The 21,000-nt window shown below is 39.1% G+C and overlaps 1 protein-coding gene across 4 annotated transcripts in view; it reads left to right on the top strand.

Moving 5' to 3' along the window:
• LOC128648915 (E1A-binding protein p400) overlaps window positions 1–19,986 on the top strand; it is a 459,430-nt gene extending 439,444 nt beyond the window's left edge. For all 4 annotated transcript variants that reach the window (XM_053701869.1, XM_053701871.1, XM_053701873.1 and 1 more), the window contains one exon: window positions 18,554–19,986. In XM_053701869.1, the coding sequence (XP_053557844.1) occupies window positions 18,554–18,823 (270 nt within the window). In that variant the 3' untranslated portion in view covers window positions 18,824–19,986. The remainder of the gene's footprint in view (window positions 1–18,553) is intronic.
• The last annotated feature ends 1,014 nt before the right edge of the window (window positions 19,987–21,000 follow it).

The following is a 21,000-nucleotide window of genomic DNA, read 5'->3' on the forward strand; positions in this document are numbered from 1 at the left end:
GTATATACACAAACACACACACACACACACACATATGTGTGTGTAACTGTGTATGTGATTGTATATTATATATGTGTGTTTGTGTATATATATATATATTATATATAATAATATATAATTTTTTATTTTTTATTTTTTTTTCTTATTTTTTTTAAACATTTTAATTTGACTGAAAATGAGCCCTACTCCTGTTCAGGAATCCAATACAGGCATATAGCAGTAGGGGTGGGGGGCTGCTCCTTTCAGAAATGCTGTACCTTGCTGATATCAAATACATTGTAGATGCAGTTAAGTTAACCCAGCAGCAGAGGGGAATGCATTTTTAGCCTTTTTTGCAGCTGTGGGGTTAACTGCATCTGCTATGTATTTGAGCCTTTTCTCAGAGAGCAGGATATTGTGTGGGAGGTTCCATAATGATTACATACCCTAAGTTTCAGACTGCAGACTTTCCTAGGGGGAAATATAAGTAAGTGGCTTTCCCTCCTCTTCAGTCTTCTGCATGGTTCCATAATGATTACATACCCTAAGTTTCAGACTGCAGAGGTCCCTAGGGGTTAATATAAGTACCTCTTCACATCTCCTGCATGGGCTCTGCTTTTAGATTTCAATAGCTTGATCGGATGCTGAGATCACAAATAGAAAGTGAAAGTTAAACAGACATGTTACAAATGTGTGCTAAAAACAACCACTAGATGGAGCTGGTTTGCAAGAAATCACATACAAATAATGCAGTACAGCCACTTCTGAGGTTTTATTTTTTTTTTTTCAGCAAAAAAACGCGACCTCTCGCAGTTTTTAAATCGCGGCAATTAATCGCCGTTTAAAACCTGAACCGCGAATAATCGTGCAGCCCTACCTTGCAGTCATTGAGGGAACAATGAATTCAAAAGTGTATAAAGACATTTTATAGGAGAATGTCAGGGCAGCAGTCCATGACCTCAAGCTTAAAGAGCGATTGGGTGATGCTACAAGACAATGACCAAAAGCAAAACTAAAGAATTACTGAAAAAGAACATTCCTGTTTTGTAATGGCCAAGTCAGAGTTCTGACCATAACCCAATTGAGTTTGTGGCATGACCTGAAGAGGGCTGTGCAGTCAAGACAACCCAGAAATATTGATAAACCGAAACACATTTGTAGGGAGGAATGGTCCTCACTCTTATAAGCAGTTTCAGGAAACATTTGGTGTAAGTTGATGCAGCTAAGGAGAATCTACAAGTTACTATATACAAGGCCTCCTTTCCGTCTGCACTATGAATCATGACTCAGTCTTTATTAAAATTGGAAAAATGCAACTGTTTGTGTATTAGTTTAGTCAGGTTGTTTTAGTCTATACTAAATGTTTTAGTCTATACATCTGTGGTTTAGTCAGGTTGTTTTAGTCTATACTAAGGGGACGATTTATCATGCCCTTTCGGCAGGCTTCGCCTGCCTACGACTGCAGGTTCTCCCAAGAGAACCTGCACTCAGTATTTAACAAGCAGCGGTCATTAGACTGCTGCTTCCCTACCCTTTCGCCACCTCTTAGGTGGCAAATTTCAATCTCCGCAGTCTAGTCGGACTAGGGAGATTCACAGCTGCTGCCCACGTGTGATTGGCTTTGAGCGGGCAGGGGGGGGGATAGCACGCGAGCACAAAATAGAGCTCGTATGGAATGCTTTATTCCGCCAGGGGAATTCAGCCCGCCAGAGGCGAGCTGTGGCGGACAGGGGCACGTATGTGTGCCCCTGTCTGCTTCAGCTTGATAAATCGCCCCCTAAATGTTTGTCTACACATCTGTGACTCTAAGTTCAGACCACATTGTATGACTAATCAATGCAGAAATCTAGAACATTTCAAAGGGTTAATAAACTTTCTTTCATGTAATTGGCAAGAGTCCATGAGCTAGTGATGTATGGGATATACAATCCTACCAGGAGGGGCAAAGTTTCCCAAACCTCAAAATGCCTATAAATACAACCCTCACCACACCCACAATTCAGTTTTACAAGCTTTGCCTCCTATGGAGGTGGTGAAGTAAGTTTGTGCTAAGATTTCTACGTTGACATGCGCTTCTCAGCATTTTGAAGCCCGATTCCTCTCTGAGTACAGCGAATGTCAGAGGGATGTGAAGGGAGTATCACCTATTGAATGCAATGGTTTTCCTCACTGGAGATCTATATCATAGGTTCTCTGTTATCGGTCTTAGAGATTCATCTCCTACCTCCCATTTCAGATTGATGATATACTCTCATGTACCATTACCTCTACTGATAACTGTTTCAGTACTGGTTTGGCTATCTGCTATATGTGGATGGGTGTCTTTCGGTAAGTACGTTTTTAATACTTAAGACACCTCAGCTATGCTTTGGCACTTTATGTATTAATATAAAGTTATAAATATATGTATTGTACTTCTGTTTGCCATGAAACAGGTTCATGTATTTCCTGTTGTAGATTGTCAGTTTCATATTTGGGGAAAGTAAATATTAAGAAATATTTTTCTTACCTGGGGTTTAGTCTTTTTTTCAATTGACTACTTTTGTTTCAAATTGCGGGCTGGATTAGGCTTGCGGGTGCGCCAAATGCTACACCTTATTGCGTCATTCTTGGTGCGAGAATTTTTCTATTGTAAGATGTATCGAGTCCACGGATTCATCCTTACTTGTGGGATAGTCTCCTCCCCTACAGGAAGTGGCAGAGAGAGCACCCACAGCAGAGCTGCCTATATAGCTCCCCCCTTAGCTCCACCCCCCAGTCATTCTCTCTGCCTGCTTAACTGCTAGGAAGGGCAAAGAGGAGTGTGGTGACAAAAATGTTAGGTTTTTATTTTCTCAAGCAAAAGTTTGTTATTTTAAATGGTACCGGTGTGTACTATTTACTCTCTGGCAGAAAAGGGATGAAGATTTCTGCAAGGAGGATGATGATCTTAGCATTTTGTAACTAAGATCCACTGCTGTTCTCACAAGGGCTGAAGAGTACAGGAAAACTTCAGTTGGGGGAACAGTTTGCAGGCTAAACTGCATTAAGGTATGTTCAGTCTGTTTTTCTAGACAGACTGTGTTAATTCTAGAAAAGGCTGACAATATCCCCATAAGGGAAGGGGTAAGCTGTATTCAGACACTTGGATAGGAATTTCAGCTTGCATGAAGGGCTCATTAGTTACTGGTGACACTGTAAGGAAAAAACTTTTTTGTTTATTCAGTGAATGATGCAATTATAACGTTTTTTTGAAGGGACTAAAGGGGTCATTATGGCTTGTTTTAGGGTTTTTAACCCACATGGTTAATTTAGAGACACTCTAGTGTTTTTCTGTAAGACCTCAAAACTCGAGTGAGGTGGGAGGGGTCTATTTTCGCGCCTCAGTTGTGCAGTTTCTTTTCCTCTGAGACTTCTAACTGTTTCTCCAGAGGTTCCTGCCGTGTTTGAGGGCTGTAAAAGAAGTTTTTTTCCCCACAAATTGTTCTGAAGGGCAAGTAGGCGCCACAGCAGAGCTAAATATTCTAGAACTGAGAGCGATATTCAATGCGCTTCAGGCATGGCCTCAGCTTGCTGCGGCCAAATTCATCAGGTTTCAGTCGGACAACATCACGACTGTAGCTTATATCAATCGTCAAGGAGGAACAAGGAGTTCTCTAGTGATGATGGAGGTAACCAAAATAATCCGATGGGCAGAGGATCACTCTTGCCATCTCTCAGCAATCCACATCCCAGGAGTAGTGAACTGGGAGGCGGATTTCCTAAGTCGTTAGACTTTTCATCTGGGGGAGTGGGAACTCCATCCGGAGGTATTTGCCCAGCTGATTCAGCTATGGGGCACACCAGAATTGGATCTGATGGCGTTCCGTCAGAATGCCAAACTTCCTCGTTACGGGTCCAGGTCCTGGGATCCCAAGGCGGTACTGATAGATGCTCTTGCAGTGCCTTGGTCCTTCAATCTGGCCTATGTATTTCCTCTCCTTCTACGTCTGGTTGCCAGAATAAAGCAGGAGAGCGCTTCGGTGATTCTGATAGCGCCTGCGTGGCTACACAGGACTTGGTATGCAGACCTAGTGGACATGTCCTTGGTTCTACCATGATCTCTGCCAATGAGGCGGGACCTTCTAATCCAAGGTCTGTTCACGCATCCAAATCTAATTTCTCTGCACCTGACTGCTTGGAGATTGAACGCCTGATTCTATCAAAGCGTGGTTTCTCTGAGTCGGTCATTGATACCCTGATTCAGGCTAGAAAGCCTGTCACCAGGACGATCTATCATAAGATTTGGCGCAAATATCTTTATTGGTGTGAATCCAAAGGTTACTCGTGGAGTAAGTTTAGGATTCCTAGAATATTGTCTTTTCTCCAAGAAGGTTTGGAGAAGGGATTATCAGCTAGTTCTTTATAAGGACAAATATCTGCTTTGTCTATTCTTCTACACAAACGTCTGCAGATGTCCCAGACGTTCGAGTATTTAGTCAGGCTTTGGTCAGAATCAAGCCTGTATTTAATCCTGTTGCTCCGCCATGGAGCCTAAATTTAGTTCTTAAAGTTCTTCAAGGGGTTCCGTTTGAACCTATGCATTCCCTGGATATTAAACTTGTATCTTGGAAAGTTTTGTTTTTAGTAGCTATCTCTTCGTCTCAAAGAGTTTCTGAGCTATATGCTTTACAGTGTGATTCCCCTTATCTTATTTTCCATGCAGATAAGGTGGTTTTGCGTACCAAACCTGGGTTCCTCCCTAAGGTTGGTTCTAACAGGAATATCAATCAAGAGATTGTTGTTCCTTCACTGTGTCCTAATCCTTCTTCAAAGAAGGAACGTCTGTTGCACAATCTTGATGTGGTTTGTGCTTTAAAGTTCTACTTACAAGCAACTAAAGATTTCCGTCAAACATCTTCATTGTTTGTTGTTTATTCTGGTAAGCGGAGAGGTCAGAAGGCTACGGCTACCTCTCTTTCCTTTTGGCTGAAAAGCATCATCCGTTTGGCCTATGAGACTGCTGGACAGCAGCCTCCTGAAATAATTACTGCTCATTCTTCTTGAGCTGTGGCTTCCACATGGCTTTTAAAAATGAGGCTTCTTTTGAACAGATTTGTAATGCTGCGACTTGGTCTTCGCTTCATACTTTTTCCAAATTTGATACTTTTGCTTCTTTGGAGGCTATTTTTGGGAGAAAGGTCCTACAAGCAGTGGTGCCTTTCGTTTAAGTCCCTGTCTTGTCCCTCCCTTCATCCGTGTCCTAAAGCTTTGGTATTGGTATCCCACAAGTAAGGATGAATCCGGACTCGATACATCTTACAAGAGAAAACATAATTTATGCTTACCTCTTTCATCTCTTGTGATGTATCGAGTCCACGGCCCGCCCTGTTTATTAAGACAGGCATATATATTTTTATTTTTAAACTTTCAGTCACCACTGCACCCTATAGTTTCTCCTTTTTCTTTCTAGCCTTTGGTAGAATGACTGGGGGTGGACCTAAGGTGGGAGCTATATAGACAGCTCTGCTGTCGGTGCTCTCTCTGCCACTTCCTGTAGGGGAGGAAAATATCCCACAAGTAAGGATGAATCCGTGGACTTGATACATCACAAGAGAAATACATTTATTAGGTAAGCATAAATTATGTTTTTGGCGCGAAAGGCATGTCTGTTGATGCAAGTTCGTCACTTCCGGCGTCGTAGTTAACGCCGAGTTCTTCACACAGGGTTGCGTCGTTAGTGACGCGAGTGTGTCATTTCCGGATATGGTTGGCGCCAAAAAAATTTCAGTTACGTTGTGCGTCATACTTGGCGCCAATTTTTTTTCATTATTTATTACCCCATTGCTATTTGCCTCTTGTCTTTTTCTATGTCAGAGGGTTATGCTATTTGTATTTTTTCCCATTCCTGAAACTGTCATATAAGGAAATTGATAATTTTGCTTTAAATGTTGTTTTTTCTTTTACGTTTTGCAAGATGTCTCAATCTGATCCTGTCTCAGAAGTATCTGTTGGAACTTTGCTGCCTGACATCGGTTCTACCAAAGCTAAGTGCATTTGTTGTAAAATTGTGGAGATTATATCTCCAAATGTCATTTGTATTAGTTGTCATGATAAACTTTTACATGCAGATAATGTGTCCTTCGGTAATAGTACATTGCCGGTTGCAGTTCCTTCAACTTCTAATGTACATGATATACCTATGAATTTTAAAGAATTTGTTACTGATTCTATTCAGAAGGCTTTGTCTGCATTTCCGCCTTCTAATAAACGTAAAAGGTCTTTTAAAACTTCTCATAAAGTTGATGAAATTTCAAATGACCGACAACATACTGAATTATCCTCTGATGAGGATCTTTCTGATTCAGAAGATCCTTCCTCAGATATTGACACTGACAAATCTACTTATTTATTTAAAATGGAGTATATTCGTTCTTTGTTAAAAGAAGTGTTAATTACTTTGGATATTGAGGAAGCTAGTCCTCTTGATATTAAAACTAGTAAACGTTTAAATTCTGTTTTTAAACCTCCTGTGGTTACTCCAGAGGTTTATCCTATTCCTGATGCTATTTCTGATATGATTTCTAAGGAATGGAATAAGCCGGGTACTCCTTTTAATCCTTCTTTAAGGTTTAAAAAATTGTATCCTTTACCAGCAATTTCAATAGAGTTTTGGGAAAAGATCCCCAAAGTTGATGGGGCTATTTCTACTCTTGCTAAACGTACCACTATTGCTATGGAAGATAGTACTTCCTTTATAGATCCTTTAGATAGGAAACTTGAATCTTATCTAAGGAAAGCCTATTTATATTCAGGTCATCTTCTTAGGCCTGCAATTTCTTTGGCTGATGTTGCAGCTGCATCAACTTTTTGGTTGGAGAATTTAGCGCAACAAGAATTGGATTCTGACTTATCTAGCATTGTTCGCTTACTGCAACATGCTAATCATTTTATTTGTGATGCTATTTTTTGATATTATCAAAATTGATGTTAGATCCATGTCTTTAGCTATTTTAGCTAGAAGAGCTTTGTGGCTTAAATCTTGGAATGCTGATATGACATCTAAGTCTAGATTACTATCTCTTTCTTTCCAAGGTAATAATTTATTTGGTTCTCAGTTGAATTCTATTATTTCAACTGTTACTGGGGGGAAGGGATTTTTTTGCTTCAGGATAAAAAACCTAAAGGTAAATCTAAGGCTTCTAATCGTTTTTGATCCTTTCGTCAAAATAATGAACAAAAACCTAATCCTTCCCCCAAGGGATCTGTTTCCAATTGGAAGCCTTCCTCAAATTGGAATAAATCCAAGCCTTTTAAGAAACCAAAGTCAGCCCCTAAGTCCGCATGAAGGTGCGGCCCTCATTCCAGCTCAGCTGGTAGGGGGCAGATTAAGGTTTTTCAAGGATATTTGGATAAATTCTGTCCAAAATCAATGGATTCCGAGCATTGTCTCTCAGGGGTACCGAATAGGATTCAGAGTAAGACCTCCTGTGAGATTTTTTCTCTCACACATCCCAGTAAATCCAGTAAAAGTTCAGGCTTTCCTGAAGTGTGTTTCAGACCTGGAGGTTTCAGGGGTAATCATGCCAGTTCCTTTTCAGGAACAAGGTCTGGGGTTTTATTCAAATCTATTAATTGTCCCAAAGAAGGAAAATTCATTCAGACCAGTTCTGGATCTGAAAATTTTGAATCGTTATGTAAGAGTACCAACTTTCAAAATGGTAACTATAAGGACTATTCTGCCTTTTGTTCAGCAAGGACATTATATGTCCACAATAGACTTGCAGGATGCATACCTTCATATTCTGATTCATCTAGAACATTATCAGTTCCTGAGATTCTCTTTTCTAGACAAGCATTACCAATTTGTTGCTCTTCCATTTGGCCTAGCAACAGCTCCAAGAATTTTTTCAAAGGTTCTCGGTGCCCTACTCTCTGTAATCAGAGAGCAGGGTATTGCAGTGTTTCCTTATTAGGACGATATCTTGGTACTAGATCAGTCTTTACGTTCTGCAGAATCTCACACAAATCAACTAGTGTTGTTTCTTCGAAAACATGGTTGGAGGATCAATTTACCAAAAAGTTTCTTGATTCCTCAGACAAGGGTTAGCTTTTTAGGCTTCCAGATAGATTCAGTGTCCATGACTCTGACTCTAACAGACAAGAGACGTTTAAAATTGGTTGCAGCCTGTCGGCACCTTCAGTCTCAGTCATTCCATTCGGTAGCTATGTGCATGAAAGTTTTAGGTCTCATGACTGCAGCATCGGACGCGATTCCCTTTGCTCATTTTCACATGAGACCTCTCCAGCTTTGTATGCTGAATCAGTGGTGCCGGGATTATACAAAGATATCGCAGTTAATATCCTTAAATCCCAATGTTCGACACTCTCTGACGTGGTGGTTAAATCACCAGCGTTTAGTTCAAGGGGCCTCTTTTGTTCGGCCAACCTGGACTGTGATCTCAACAGATGCAAGTCTTTCAGGTTGGGGGAGCTGTCTGGGGATCTCTGACAGCACAATCGGTTTGGAAATCTCAAGAGGCGAGATTACCAATCAATATTTTAGAACTCCGTGTAATTCTCAGAGCTCTTCAGTTTTGGCCTCTGTCGAAGAGGAGAGAACCATTGATTTGTTTTCAGACAGACAATATCACAACAGTGGCATATGTCAATCATTAGGGTGGGACACTCAGTCCCAAAGCTATGAAAGAAGTATCTTGGATACTTGCTTGGGCGGAATCCAGCTCCTGTCTAATTTCTGCGATTCATATCCCAGGTGTAGACAATTGGGAGGCAGATTATCTCAGCCGTCAGACTTTACATTCTGGGAGTGGTCCCTCCATCCAGATGTGTTTTCTCAGATTGTTCAGATGTGGGGTCTTCCAGAGATAGATCTGATGGCCTCTCATCTAAACAAGAAACTTCCCAGATACCTGTCCAGGTCCAGGGATTTTCAGGCGGAAGCAGTGGATGCGCTGACACTTCCTTGGTGTTATCAGCCTGCTTATATTTTCCCGCCTCTAGTTCTTCTTCCAAGAGGGATCTCCAAAATCATCATGGAACAATTGTTTGTGTTGCTGGTGGCTCCAGCATGGCCCCACAGGTTTTGGTATGCGGATCTTGTTCAGATGTCCAGTTGCCAACCTTGGCCACTTCCTACTGTCTCAAGGTCCGTTTTTCCATCAGGATCTCAAATCATCAAATTTGAAGGTATGGAAATTGAACGCTTAGTACTAAGTCATAGAGGTTTCTCTGACTCAGTGATTAATACTATGTTACAAGCTCATAAATCTGTCTCTAGAAAGATTTATTATCGAGTTTGGAAGACTTACATTTCATGGTGTTCTTCTCATAAATTCTCTTGGCATTCTTTTAGAATTCCTAGAATTTTACAATTTCTTCAGGATGGTTTGGATAGGGGTTTGTCTGCAAGTTCCTTGAAGGGACAAATCTCTGCTCTTTCTGTTTTATTTCACAGAAAGATTGCTAAACTTCCTGATATTCATTGTTTCTTTCATGTAATTAGCAAGAGTCCATGAGCTAGTGACGTATGGGATATACATTCCTACCAGGAGGGGCAAAGTTTCCCAAACCTTAAAATGCCTATAAATACACCCCTCACCACACCCACAATTCAGTTTTACAAACTTTGCCTCCGATGGAGGTGGTGAAGTAAGTTTGTGCTAGATTCTACGTTGATATGCGCTCCGCAGCAAGTTGGAGCCCGGTTTTCCTCTCAGCGTGCAGTGAATGTCAGAGGGATGTGAGGAGAGTATTGCCTATTTGAATGCAGTGATCTCCTACGGGGTCTATTTCATAGGTTCTCTGTTATCGGTCGTAGAGATTCATCTCTTACCTCCCTTTTCAGATCGACGATATACTCTTATATATACCATTACCTCTGCTGATTCTCGTTTCAGTACTGGTTTGGCTTTCTACAAACATGTAGATGAGTGTCCTGGGGTAAGTAAATCTTATTTTCTGTGACACTCTAAGCTATGGTTGGGCACTTTGTTTATAAAGTTCTAAATATATGTATTCAAACATTTATTTGCCTTGACTCAGAATGTTCAACTTTCCTTATTTTTCAGACAGTCAGTTTCATATTTGGGATAATGCATTTGAATTAATCATTTTTTCTTACCTTCAAAAATTTGACTCTTTTTTTCCTGTGGGCTGTTAGGCTCGCGGGGGCTGAAAATGCTTTTATTGCGTCATTCTTGGCGCAGACTTTTTTGGCGCAAAAATTCTTTTCCGTTTCCGGCGTCATACGTGTCGCCGGAAGTTGCGTCATTTTTTGACGTTATTTTGCGCCAAAAATGTCGGCGTTCCGGATGTGGCGTCATTTTTGGCGCCAAAAGCATTTAGGCGCCAAATAATGTGGGCGTCTTATTTGGCGCTAAAAAATAAGGGCGTCGCTTTTGTCTCCACATTATTTAAGTCTTTTTTTTTTCATTGCTTCTGGTTGCTAGAAGCTTGTTCTTTGGCATTTTTTTCCCATTCCTGAAACTGTCATTTAAGGAATTTGATCAATTTTGCTTTATATGTTGTTTTTTCTCTTACATATTGCAAGATGTCTCACGAGTCAGAAGATACTACAGGAAAATCGCTGTCTAGTGCTGGAGCTACCAAGCTAAGTGTATCTGCTATAATTTTTGGTATCTGTTTCTCCAGCTGTTGTTTGTATTGCATGTCATGACAAACTTATTAATGCAGATAAAATTTCCTTTAGTACTGTTACATTACCTGTTGCTGTTCCGTCAACATCTAATTTTCAGAGTGTTCCTGATAAACATAAGAGATTTTATTTTTTAAATCCATTAAGAAGGCTATGTCTGTTATTTCTCCTTCTAGTTTACATAAAAGTATTTTAAAACTTCTCTTTTTTTCAGATGAATTTTTAAATGAACATCATCATTCTGATACTGATAATGGTTCTTCTGGTTCAGAGGTTTCTGTCTCAGAGGTTGATGCTGATAAATCTTTGTATTTGTTCAAGATGGAATTTATTCGTTCTTTATTTAAAGAAGTATTAATTGCATTAGAAATAGAGGATTCTGGTCCTCTTGATACTAAATCTAAACGTTTAAATAAGGTTTTTAAATCTCCTGTAGTTATTCCAGAAGTGTTTAATCTCCCTGATGCTATTTCTGAAGTAATTTCCAGGGAATGGAATAATTTGGGTAATTCTTTTACTCCTTCTAAACGTTTAAGCAATTATATCCTGTGCCATCTGACAGATTAGAGGTTTTTTGGGACAAAATCCCTAAGGTTATGGGGCTGTCTCTACTCCTGCTAAATGTGCTACTATTCCTACGGCAGATAGTAATTCATTTAAGGATCCTTTAGATAGGAAAATTGAATCCTTTCTAAGAAAAGCTTACTTATGTTCAGGTAATCTTCTTAGACCTGCTATATTTTTAGCGGATGTTGCTGCAGCTTCAACTTTTTGGTTAGAAGCTTTAGCGCAACAAGTAACAGATCATAATTTTATAGCATTATTATTATTCTATAACATGCTAATAATTTTATTGGTGATACCATCTTTTGATATCATTAGAGTTGATGTCAGGTATATGTCTCTAGCTATTTTAGCTAGAAAAGCTTTATGGATTAAACTTGGAATGCTGATATGTCTTCTAAGTCAACTTTGCTTTCCTTTTCTTTCCAGGGTAATAAATTATTATTTCAACTGTTTCTGGAAGGAAGGGAACTTTTTTACCAAAGGATAAAAAATCTAAGGTAAATTTAGGTCTAATAATCATTTTCGTTCCTTTCCTCACAATAAGGAACAAAAGCCTGATCCTTCATCCTCAGGAGCGGTATCAGTTTGGAAACTATTTCCAGTTTGGAATATATCCAAGCCTTATAGAAAACCTATAGCCAGCTCCTAAGTACCCATGAAGGTGCGGACCTTATTCCAGCTCAGCTGGTATGGGGCAGATTACGTTTTCTTCAAAGAAATTTTGATCAATTCCGTTCTCAATTTCTGGTTTCAGAACATTGTTTCAGAAAGGTACAGAATTGGCTTCAGTTAAGGCCTCCTGCTAAGAGATTTTTTTTTTCTTTCCCGTGTCCCAGTTAACACAGCAAAGGCTCAGCATTTCTGAAATGTGTTTCAGATCTAGAGTTGGCTGGAGTAATTATGCCAGTTCCAGTTCTGGAACAGGGGCTGGGGTTTTATTTTATCTCTTCATTGTACCAAAGAAGGTCAATTCCTTCAGACCAGTTCCGGATCTATCAATATTGAATCGTTATGTAAGGATACCAACATTCAGTTTCTGTAGGACTGTCCTGCCTTTTGTTTAGCAAGGGCATTATATGTCTACAATAGATTTACAGGATGTGTATCTGCATATTCCGATTCATCCAGATCACTTTTAGTGTCTGAGATTCTCTTTTTAGACAAGCATTACCAGTTTTGTGGCTCTACCGTTTGGCCTAGCCTCAGTTCCAAGAATTTTTTTCAAAGGTTCTCGGTGCCCTTCTTTCTGTAATCAGAGAACAGGGTTTTGGTATTTCCTTATTGGACTATACAGGGAGTGCAGAATTATTAGGCAAGTTGTATTTTTGAGGATTAATTTTATTATTGAACAACAACCATGTTCTCAATGAACCCAAAAAACTCATTAATATCAAAGCTGAATATTTTTGGAAGTAGTTTTTAGTTTGTTTTTAGTTTTAGCTATTTTAGGGGGATATCTGTGTTTGCAGGTGACTATTACTGTGCATAATTATTAGGCAACTTAACAAAAAACAAATATATACCCATTTCAATTATTTATTTTTACCAGTGAAACCAATATAACATATCAACATTCACAAATATACATTTCTGACATTCAAAAACAAAACAAAAACAAATCAGTGACCAATATAGCCACCTTTCTTTGCAAGGACACTCAAAAGCCTGCCATCCATGGATTCTGTCAGTGTTTTGATCTGTTCACCATCAACATTGCGTGCAGCAGCAACCACAGCCTCCCAGACACTGTTCAGAGAGGTGTACTGTTTTCCCTCCTTGTAAATCTCACATTTGATGATGGACCACAGGTTCTCAATGGGGTTCAGATCAGGTGAACAAGGAGGCCATGCCATTAGATTTTCTTCTTTTATACCCTTTCTTGCCAGCCACGCTGTGGAGTACTTGGACGCGTGTGATGGAGCATTGTCCTGCATGAAAATCATGTTTTTCTTGAAGGATGCAGACTTCTTCCTGTACCACTGCTTGAAGAAGGTGTCTTCCAGAAACTGGCAGTAGGACTGGGAGTTGAGCTTGACTCCATCCTCAACCCGAAAAGGCCCCACAAGCTCATCTTTGATGATACCAGCCCAAACCAGTACTCCACCTCCACCTTGCTGGCGTCTGAGTCGGACTGGAGCTCTCTGCCCTTTACCAATCCAGCCACGGGCCCATCCATCTGGCCCATCAAGACTCACTCTCATTTCATCAGTCCATAAAACCTTAGAAAAATCAGTCTTGAGATATTTCTTGGCCCAGTCTTGACGTTTCAGCTTGTGTGTCTTGTTCAGTGGTGGTCGTCTTTCAGCCTTTCTTACCTTGGCCATGTCTCTGAGTATTGCACACCTTGTGCTTTTGGGCACTCCAGTGATGTTGCAGCTCTGAAATATGGCCAATCTGGTGGCAAGTGGCATCTTGGCAGCTGCACGCTTGACTTTTCTCAGTTCATGGGCAGTTATATTGCGCCTTGGTTTTTCCACACGCTTCTTGCGACCCTGTTGACTATTTTGAATGAAACGCTTGATTGTTCGATGATCACGCTTCAGAAGCTTTGCAATTTTAAGAGTGCTGCATCCCTCTGCAAGATATCTCACTATTTTTGACTTTTCTGAGCCTGTCAAGTCCTTCTTTTGACCCATTTTGCCAAAGGAAAGGAAGTTGCCTAATAATTATGCACACCTGATATAGGGTGTTGATGTCATTAGACCACACCCCTTCTCATTACAGAGATGCACATCACCTAATATGCTTAATTGGTAGTAGGCTTTCGTGCCTATACAGCTTGGAGTAAGACAACATGCATAAAGAGGATGATGTGGTCAAAATACTAATTTGCCTAATAATTCTGCACTCCCTGTATCTGGGTACTTGCTCAGTCTTCTCATTTTCGAAGAATCTCATACGAATCGACTTGTGTTGTTTCTTCAAGTTCATGGTTGGAGGATCAATTTACCAATCAGTTCATTGATTCCTCAGACAAGGGTAACCTTTTTAGGTTTCTAGAATAGATTAAGTGTCTATGACTCTGCCCTTGTCAGACAAGAGAAGTTTAACATTGATTTCAGCTTGTCAAAACCTTCAGTCACAATCATTCCCTTTGGTAGCCTTATGCATGGAAATTTTAGGTCTTAGGACTGCCGCATCAGATGCAATCTCCTTTGCTCGTTTTCACATGCAACCTCTTCAGCTCTGTATGCTGAACCAATGGTGCAGGGATTACTCAAAGATATCTCAATTAATATCTTTAAACCGATTATACGACACTCTCTGACATGGTGGACAGATCACCATCGTTTAGTTCAGGGGGCTTCTTTGTTCTTCCGACCTGGACTATAATCTCAACAGATGCAAGTCTTACAGGTTGGGGAGCTGTGTGGGGGTATCTGACGGCACAAGGGGTTTGGGAATCTCAGGAGGTGAGATTTCCGATCAATATTTTGGAACTCCGTGCAATTTCAGAGCTCTTCAGTCTTGGCCTCTTCTGAAGAGAGAGTTGTTCATTTGTTTTCAGATAGACAATGTCACAACTGTGGCATACATCAATCATCAAGGAGAAGTATCTCGAATTTTGGTTTGGGCGGAATCCAGCTCCTGTCTAATCTCTGCGGTTCATATCCCAGGTATGGACAATTGGAAAGCGGATTATCTCAGTCGCCAAACGTTGCACCTGGGCGAATGGTCTTCACCCAGAGGTATTTCCTCAGATTGTTCAAATGTGGGAACTCCCAGAAATAGATCTGATGGCTTCTCATCTAAACAAGAAACTTCCCTGGTATCTGTTCGGATCCAGGGATCCTCGGGCGGAGGCAGTGGATGCATTATCTCTTCCTTACAAGTGTCATCCTGCCTATATCTTTCCGCCTCTAGTTCTTCTTCCAAGGGTATTCTCCAATATTCTAAAGGAATGCTCGTTTGTCCTGCTGGTAGCTCCAGCATGGCCTCACAGGTTTTGGTATGCGGATCTTGTCCGGATGGCCTCTTGCCAGCTGTGGACTCTTCCGTTAAGACCAGTCTTTCTGTCTCAAGGTTCTTTTTTCCATCAGGATCTCAAAACCTTAATTTTAAGGTGTGTAGTTTGAACGCTTGATTCTTGGTCAAAGAGGTTTCTCTGACTCTGTGATTGATACTATGTGACAGGCTCGTAAATCTGTATCTAGAGAGATATATTATAGAGTCTGGAAGACTTATATTTCTTCAGGATGGTTTAGATAAAGGTTTGTCCGCAAGTTTCTTGAAAGACAAATCTCTGCTCTTTCTGTTCTTTTTCACAGAAGGATTGCTAATCTTCCTGATATTCATTGTTTTGTACAAGCTTTGGTTCGTATAAAACCTGTCATTAAGTCAATTTCTCCTCCTTGGAGTTTGAATTTGGTTCTGGGGGCTCTTCAAGCTCCTCCTTTTGAACCCATGCATTCTTTGGTCATTATATTACTTTCTTGGAAAGTTTTGTTTCTTTTGGCCATCTCTTCTGCCAGTAGAGTCTCTGAATTATCTACTCTTTTTTGTGAGTCTCCTTTTCTGATTTTGCATCAGGATAAGGCGGTGCTGCTTACTTCTTTTGAATTTTTTACCTAAGGTTGTGAATTCTAACAACATTAGTAGAGAAATTGTGGTTCCTTCATTATGTCCTAATCCTATGAATTCTAAGGAGAAATCATTGCATTCTTTGGATGCTGTTAGAGCTTTGTAATATTATGTTGAAGCTATTAAGTCTTTCCGAAAGACTTCTAGTCTATTTGTCATCTTTTCCGGTTCTAGAAAAGACCAGAAAGCTTCTGCCATTTCTTTGGCATCTTGGTTGAAATCTTTATTTCATCATGCCTATGTTGAGTCGGGTAACACTCCGCCTCAAAGGATTACAGCTCATTCTACTAGGTTAGTTTCTACTTCCTGGGCGTTTAAGAATGAAGCTTCGGTTGATCAGATTTGCAAAACAGCAACTTGGTCCTCTTTGCATACTTTTACTAAATTCTACCATTTTGATGTGTTTTCTTCTTCTGAAGCAGTTTTTGGTAGAAAAGTACTTCAGGCAGTGGTTTCAGTTTGAATCTTCTGCTTATGTTTTTTCATTAAAAATTTTATTCTGGGTGTGGATTATTTTCAGCAGGAATTGGCTGTCTTTATTTTATCCCTCCCTCTCTAGTGACTCTTGTGTGGAAAGATCCACATCTTGGGTAATCATTATCCCATACGTCACTAGCTCATGGACTCTTGCTAATTACATGAAAGAAAACATAATTTATGTAAGAACTTACCTGATAAATTCATTTCTTTCATATTAGCAAGAGTCCATGAGGCCCGCCCTTTTTTGTGGTGGTTTAGATTTTTTTGTATAAAGCACAATTATTCCAATTCCTTATTTTATATGCTTTCGCACTTTTTTCTTATCACCCCACTTCTTGGCTATTCGTTAAACTGAATTGTGGGTGTGGTGAGGGGTGTATTTATAGGCATTTTAAGGTTTGGGAAACTTTGCCCCTCCTGGTAGGAATGTATATCCCATACGTCACTAGCTCATGGACTCTTGCTAATATGAAAGAAATGAATTTATCAGGTAAGTTCTTACATAAATTATGTTTTTGTACAGGCTTTAGTTCGTATTAAGCCTGTCATTAAATCAATTTCTCCTCCTTGGAGTTTTAATTTGGTTTTGAAGGCGTTACAGGCTCCTCCATTTGAGCCTAAGCACTCTTTAGACATTAAACTGCTTTCTTGGAAAGTGTTGTTCCTTTTGGTCATCTCTTCTGCTAGAAGAGTTTCTGAGCTATCTGCTCTTTCTTGTGAATCTCCTTTTCTGATTTTTCATAAGGATAAGGCGGTTTTGCGGACTTCATTTAAATTTTTACCTAAGGTTGTGAATTCTTACAACATTAGTAGAGAAATTGTTGTCCCTTCCTTGTGTCCTAATCCTAAGAATTCTTTGGAAAGATCCTTACATTCTTTGGATGTGGTGAGAGCTTTGAAATATTATGTTGAAGCTACTAAAGATTTCAGGAAGACTTCTCGTCTATTTGTTATATTTTCTGGTCCTAGGAAAGGTCAGAAGGCCTCTATTTCCTTGGCTTCTTGGTTAAAGCTTTTGATTCTTCAAGCTTATTTGGAGTTGGGTCAGGCCCCGCCTCAGAGAATTACAGCTCATTCTACTAGATCAGTCTCCACTTTGTGGGCTTTTAAGAATGAAGCTTCAGTTGATCAGATTTGCAAAGCAGCAACTTGGTCCTCTTTGCATACATTTACTAAATTCTACCGTTTTGATGTATTTGCTTCTTCAGAAGCAGTTTTTGGTAGAAAAGTTCTTTAGGCAGCTGTTTCAGTTTGATTCTTCTGCTGATGTTTTAAGTTTTTCTTTTCATTATGAGAATAATTTATATTTTGGGTTGTGGATTATTTTTTTCAGTGGAAAATGGCTGTTGTTTATTTTTATCCCTCCCTCTCTAGTGACTCTTCTGTGGAGTTCCACATCTTGGGTATTGATATGCCATACGTCACTAGCTCATGGACTCTTGCCAATTACATGAAAGAAAACATAATTTATGTAAGAATTTACCTGATAAATTTATTTCTTTCATATTGGCAAGAGTCCATGAAGCCCACCCTTTTTATGGTGGTTATGATTTTTTTGTATAAAGCACAATTATTTCCAAATTCCTTTGTTGATGCTTTTTACTCCTTTCTTTATCACCACACTTCTTGGCTGTTCGTTGGTGAGGGGTGTATTTATAGGCATTTTGAGGTTTGGGTAACTTTGCCCCTCCTAAGGGATTGTATATCCCATACGTCACTAGCTCATGGACTCTTGCCAATATGAAAGAAATGAATTTATCAGGTAAATTCTTACATAAATTATGGGGGGGTTTTAACCTGTATGTTCTCATACAAAAACAAAATCGTATATAATATAATTTGTCTCTGTCATGGGAAACTAATTTAAATGTCAGATAAGTGGAGGTTGTCCTAGAGGATAAAAAGTACCACCATATCAGAAAATAATCAAAAAGGATAGAGAGCAATACAATAGGTGATTTTTTTCCCCTCTAATATGAATGGTATATAAATATAAATGTGAATGGAAAAATGTATGTATTTACTGGCATTTGATTTGTTTTTCACCTACTTATGGAACTCATGGAAATCGCAAAGCTGAATAGCTTACATATAATTCTTAATACAATAGCTCTGACCTGGTGCCTGTAATAATCTAGAAATCTTTAAAGGGACAGTAAACACTAAAAAAATGTTAGATAGAATGATGCATTCAAATAAAAGATTCGTTTGAGAATAACAGGTATATTTTTTAAAGTAATTTATTTTATCATTTTGTATTACCATCTTAAAGTTTTTAAAGTCCCCTTAATATGCATTTTTCTGTCTCAGGTTCAGCCACAGACTGTGACTTTGACCCAGGCAACAGCTACAGGTCAGCATCAGGTCCAGATGATATCGGCTAATTCTGCAGCAGCACAAGTGGTCCAACAGAAATTCCTCCAGCAGCAACAGATGGTAGCAGCTTCACAGCAAATTCAGACCCCTACTTCTCAAAGTACAGCCCCGCCACTGGGTACTACAGAGGCACAGAATCAGCAGGCAAAGCTGCAAGTCAGGCCCCAAACTGTTAGAATCAAGGTTCCCACTAAACCCAGCTGAGAGAACCATTTTTACAGGTCAACTGTAGAGGAAAAGCCATGTTACTTTCTTACAATGCCTTCCTTTGGTTTAACAATCTCTTCAGTACCGGAGGGACTGTTTGAATGTGCTATAAGACCCTTCTCATTGCAATGATTAAGGAAAGACCATGCAACATTAATTTACTTCAGGGAAATTCTTATTTCGCCACTATCGCCTTGAGAGCTTTACGCACATGGATATCAAACAAATGATGACTACATATTGCATTGGCAATACATTTTATGTGAAATCATGAGTGAAGGAGCCAGCACAATCCCATAAACAGCGCTCCAGAATTCCTAAGTGGAAATGTTAGTTTTAAAGACGGTAATCAGATACTGGAATTTTCTGCAATTCGTTCTTGTACCTCTTGTAGTTTTGGAATGTTGCAGGCTTGAGAATTCACCTCTGTTAATTCACTCTGTCAAAGCAGGGTGAGCGTTAATGGTAAAAATGTATACACTCGTTTTCCTTACACATGTACTCTTTGTAAAAACAAAGTTTACTGTATTCATACAGTAGCACAAATCTATTTTATTATCATTTTTATGTGAAGGAATTTGAGAAGTTCTGCTACATATATGTATGGATGGTGCCTATATATGTATTAATATCTGCAAACAGATTGCATTTCCATCCTTTAATTACCTGGGAAGAAAAAGCCATAACTGGAATAACAGGTTTTCACATCTGTGGCCTTTGTGGGTGTATATGCCAATGACAACATTATAACTATATGCCACCCGTAGCACAGTTCTGCGTTTCACAAGGGCAATGACAGGAAAAAAACTGCTTTGGAATCAGGTCAAAAAATAATACAGAGTAAACCTTGGACAGCTTTGTTATTTTTATACAAACATGGACACTTTCTAGTGAAATCATTATATTAAAAGATAAATTAACTTTATTAGGAATTCTAAAGTTGATTTGTATGACATTCTGCTGCTTGAAAGGGGAAACCATTCATTGCTTTTGAGTATTAACATTCAGGACCATATTTAAAACATATTTCTTAGCAATTCACTGCTTAAAATGCATTGTACATTTCAGTGTAGAGTTCTTTGATTTGTTTGTGAGTATTGTAATATACATGCGTTTGCTGAGATTCTCAGTTGTAAAATACATTTCTCATTTGTATAGATTTATTTGTTGATATAATATATAGACCCCCCCTTTATGTATGTATGTGTGTATATATATATATATATATATATATATATATATATAATATATATATATATATATATATATATATATATATATATATATATATATATATATATATATAAATAAACATTTTCCATCAAAGTAAACAATTACACCATGGATTTTCAATTCTGCAGCAATGAGCAAGTTACCTTGTTGAGGTTGATGTAGCCAGCAGTAATCTTAATTGCGTTCCTGGAGAATTTTGGGATTCCATTTGCACAATAACTTATTTTGAAGAAACCATCAGGTATATAATACAGGACTATGTTAAAAGGGTTTCAGGTTTGCACTTGTTGCCACACCCTTCTCGAACCCTTCCAAAGAACTGAGATGCAAAGAATAAATGTGAACATTACTTTTGAACACACGTTATTGGCAACTTATATTTGGCTTTTATTTTTTAAATAATGTTTTTTAAAAAAACAAAACAAATATATGTAATGTGTCTGAGTGACTTAATTTTGTTGTTCATTTTTTTGTCAAATTATTGAGAAAAATATAACGTGAATTAGAACATGAGACTATTTTCTTTTTTATCTCTGTCAATTTTTATTATACATTTCTTTCTAATGACACGGTGAGTCCACGGATCATCATCACTTACTTTTGAGAATATCACTCCTGGCCAGCAGGAGGAGACAAAGAGCACCACAGCAAAGCTGTTTAGTATCACTCCCCTTCCCACAACCCCTAGTCATTCTCTTTGCCTGTAGTGCAAGGAAGAGGTGAAGTAATTAGGTGTCCTGATTATGATTATTCTATCAAAAAAAATTATTTTAAAGTCTGGGCAAGATTGCTCTGGCCTTCCATCACAATTTGGGTCTAGCTGTACTCCACGTTAGTCTCTTCAGCAGGGCTGTGGTAGCTTTAAAGCAGTTAGGAACTTGTAAAGTGGGCTTTGTTGCGTTTTCCTAACATGTTGCTGCCCTGGTATAGAAAGCCTGAGT

This window comes from Bombina bombina, chromosome 2 (assembly GCF_027579735.1).
Source record: "Bombina bombina isolate aBomBom1 chromosome 2, aBomBom1.pri, whole genome shotgun sequence".
NCBI lineage: Eukaryota > Metazoa > Chordata > Amphibia > Anura > Bombinatoridae > Bombina > Bombina bombina.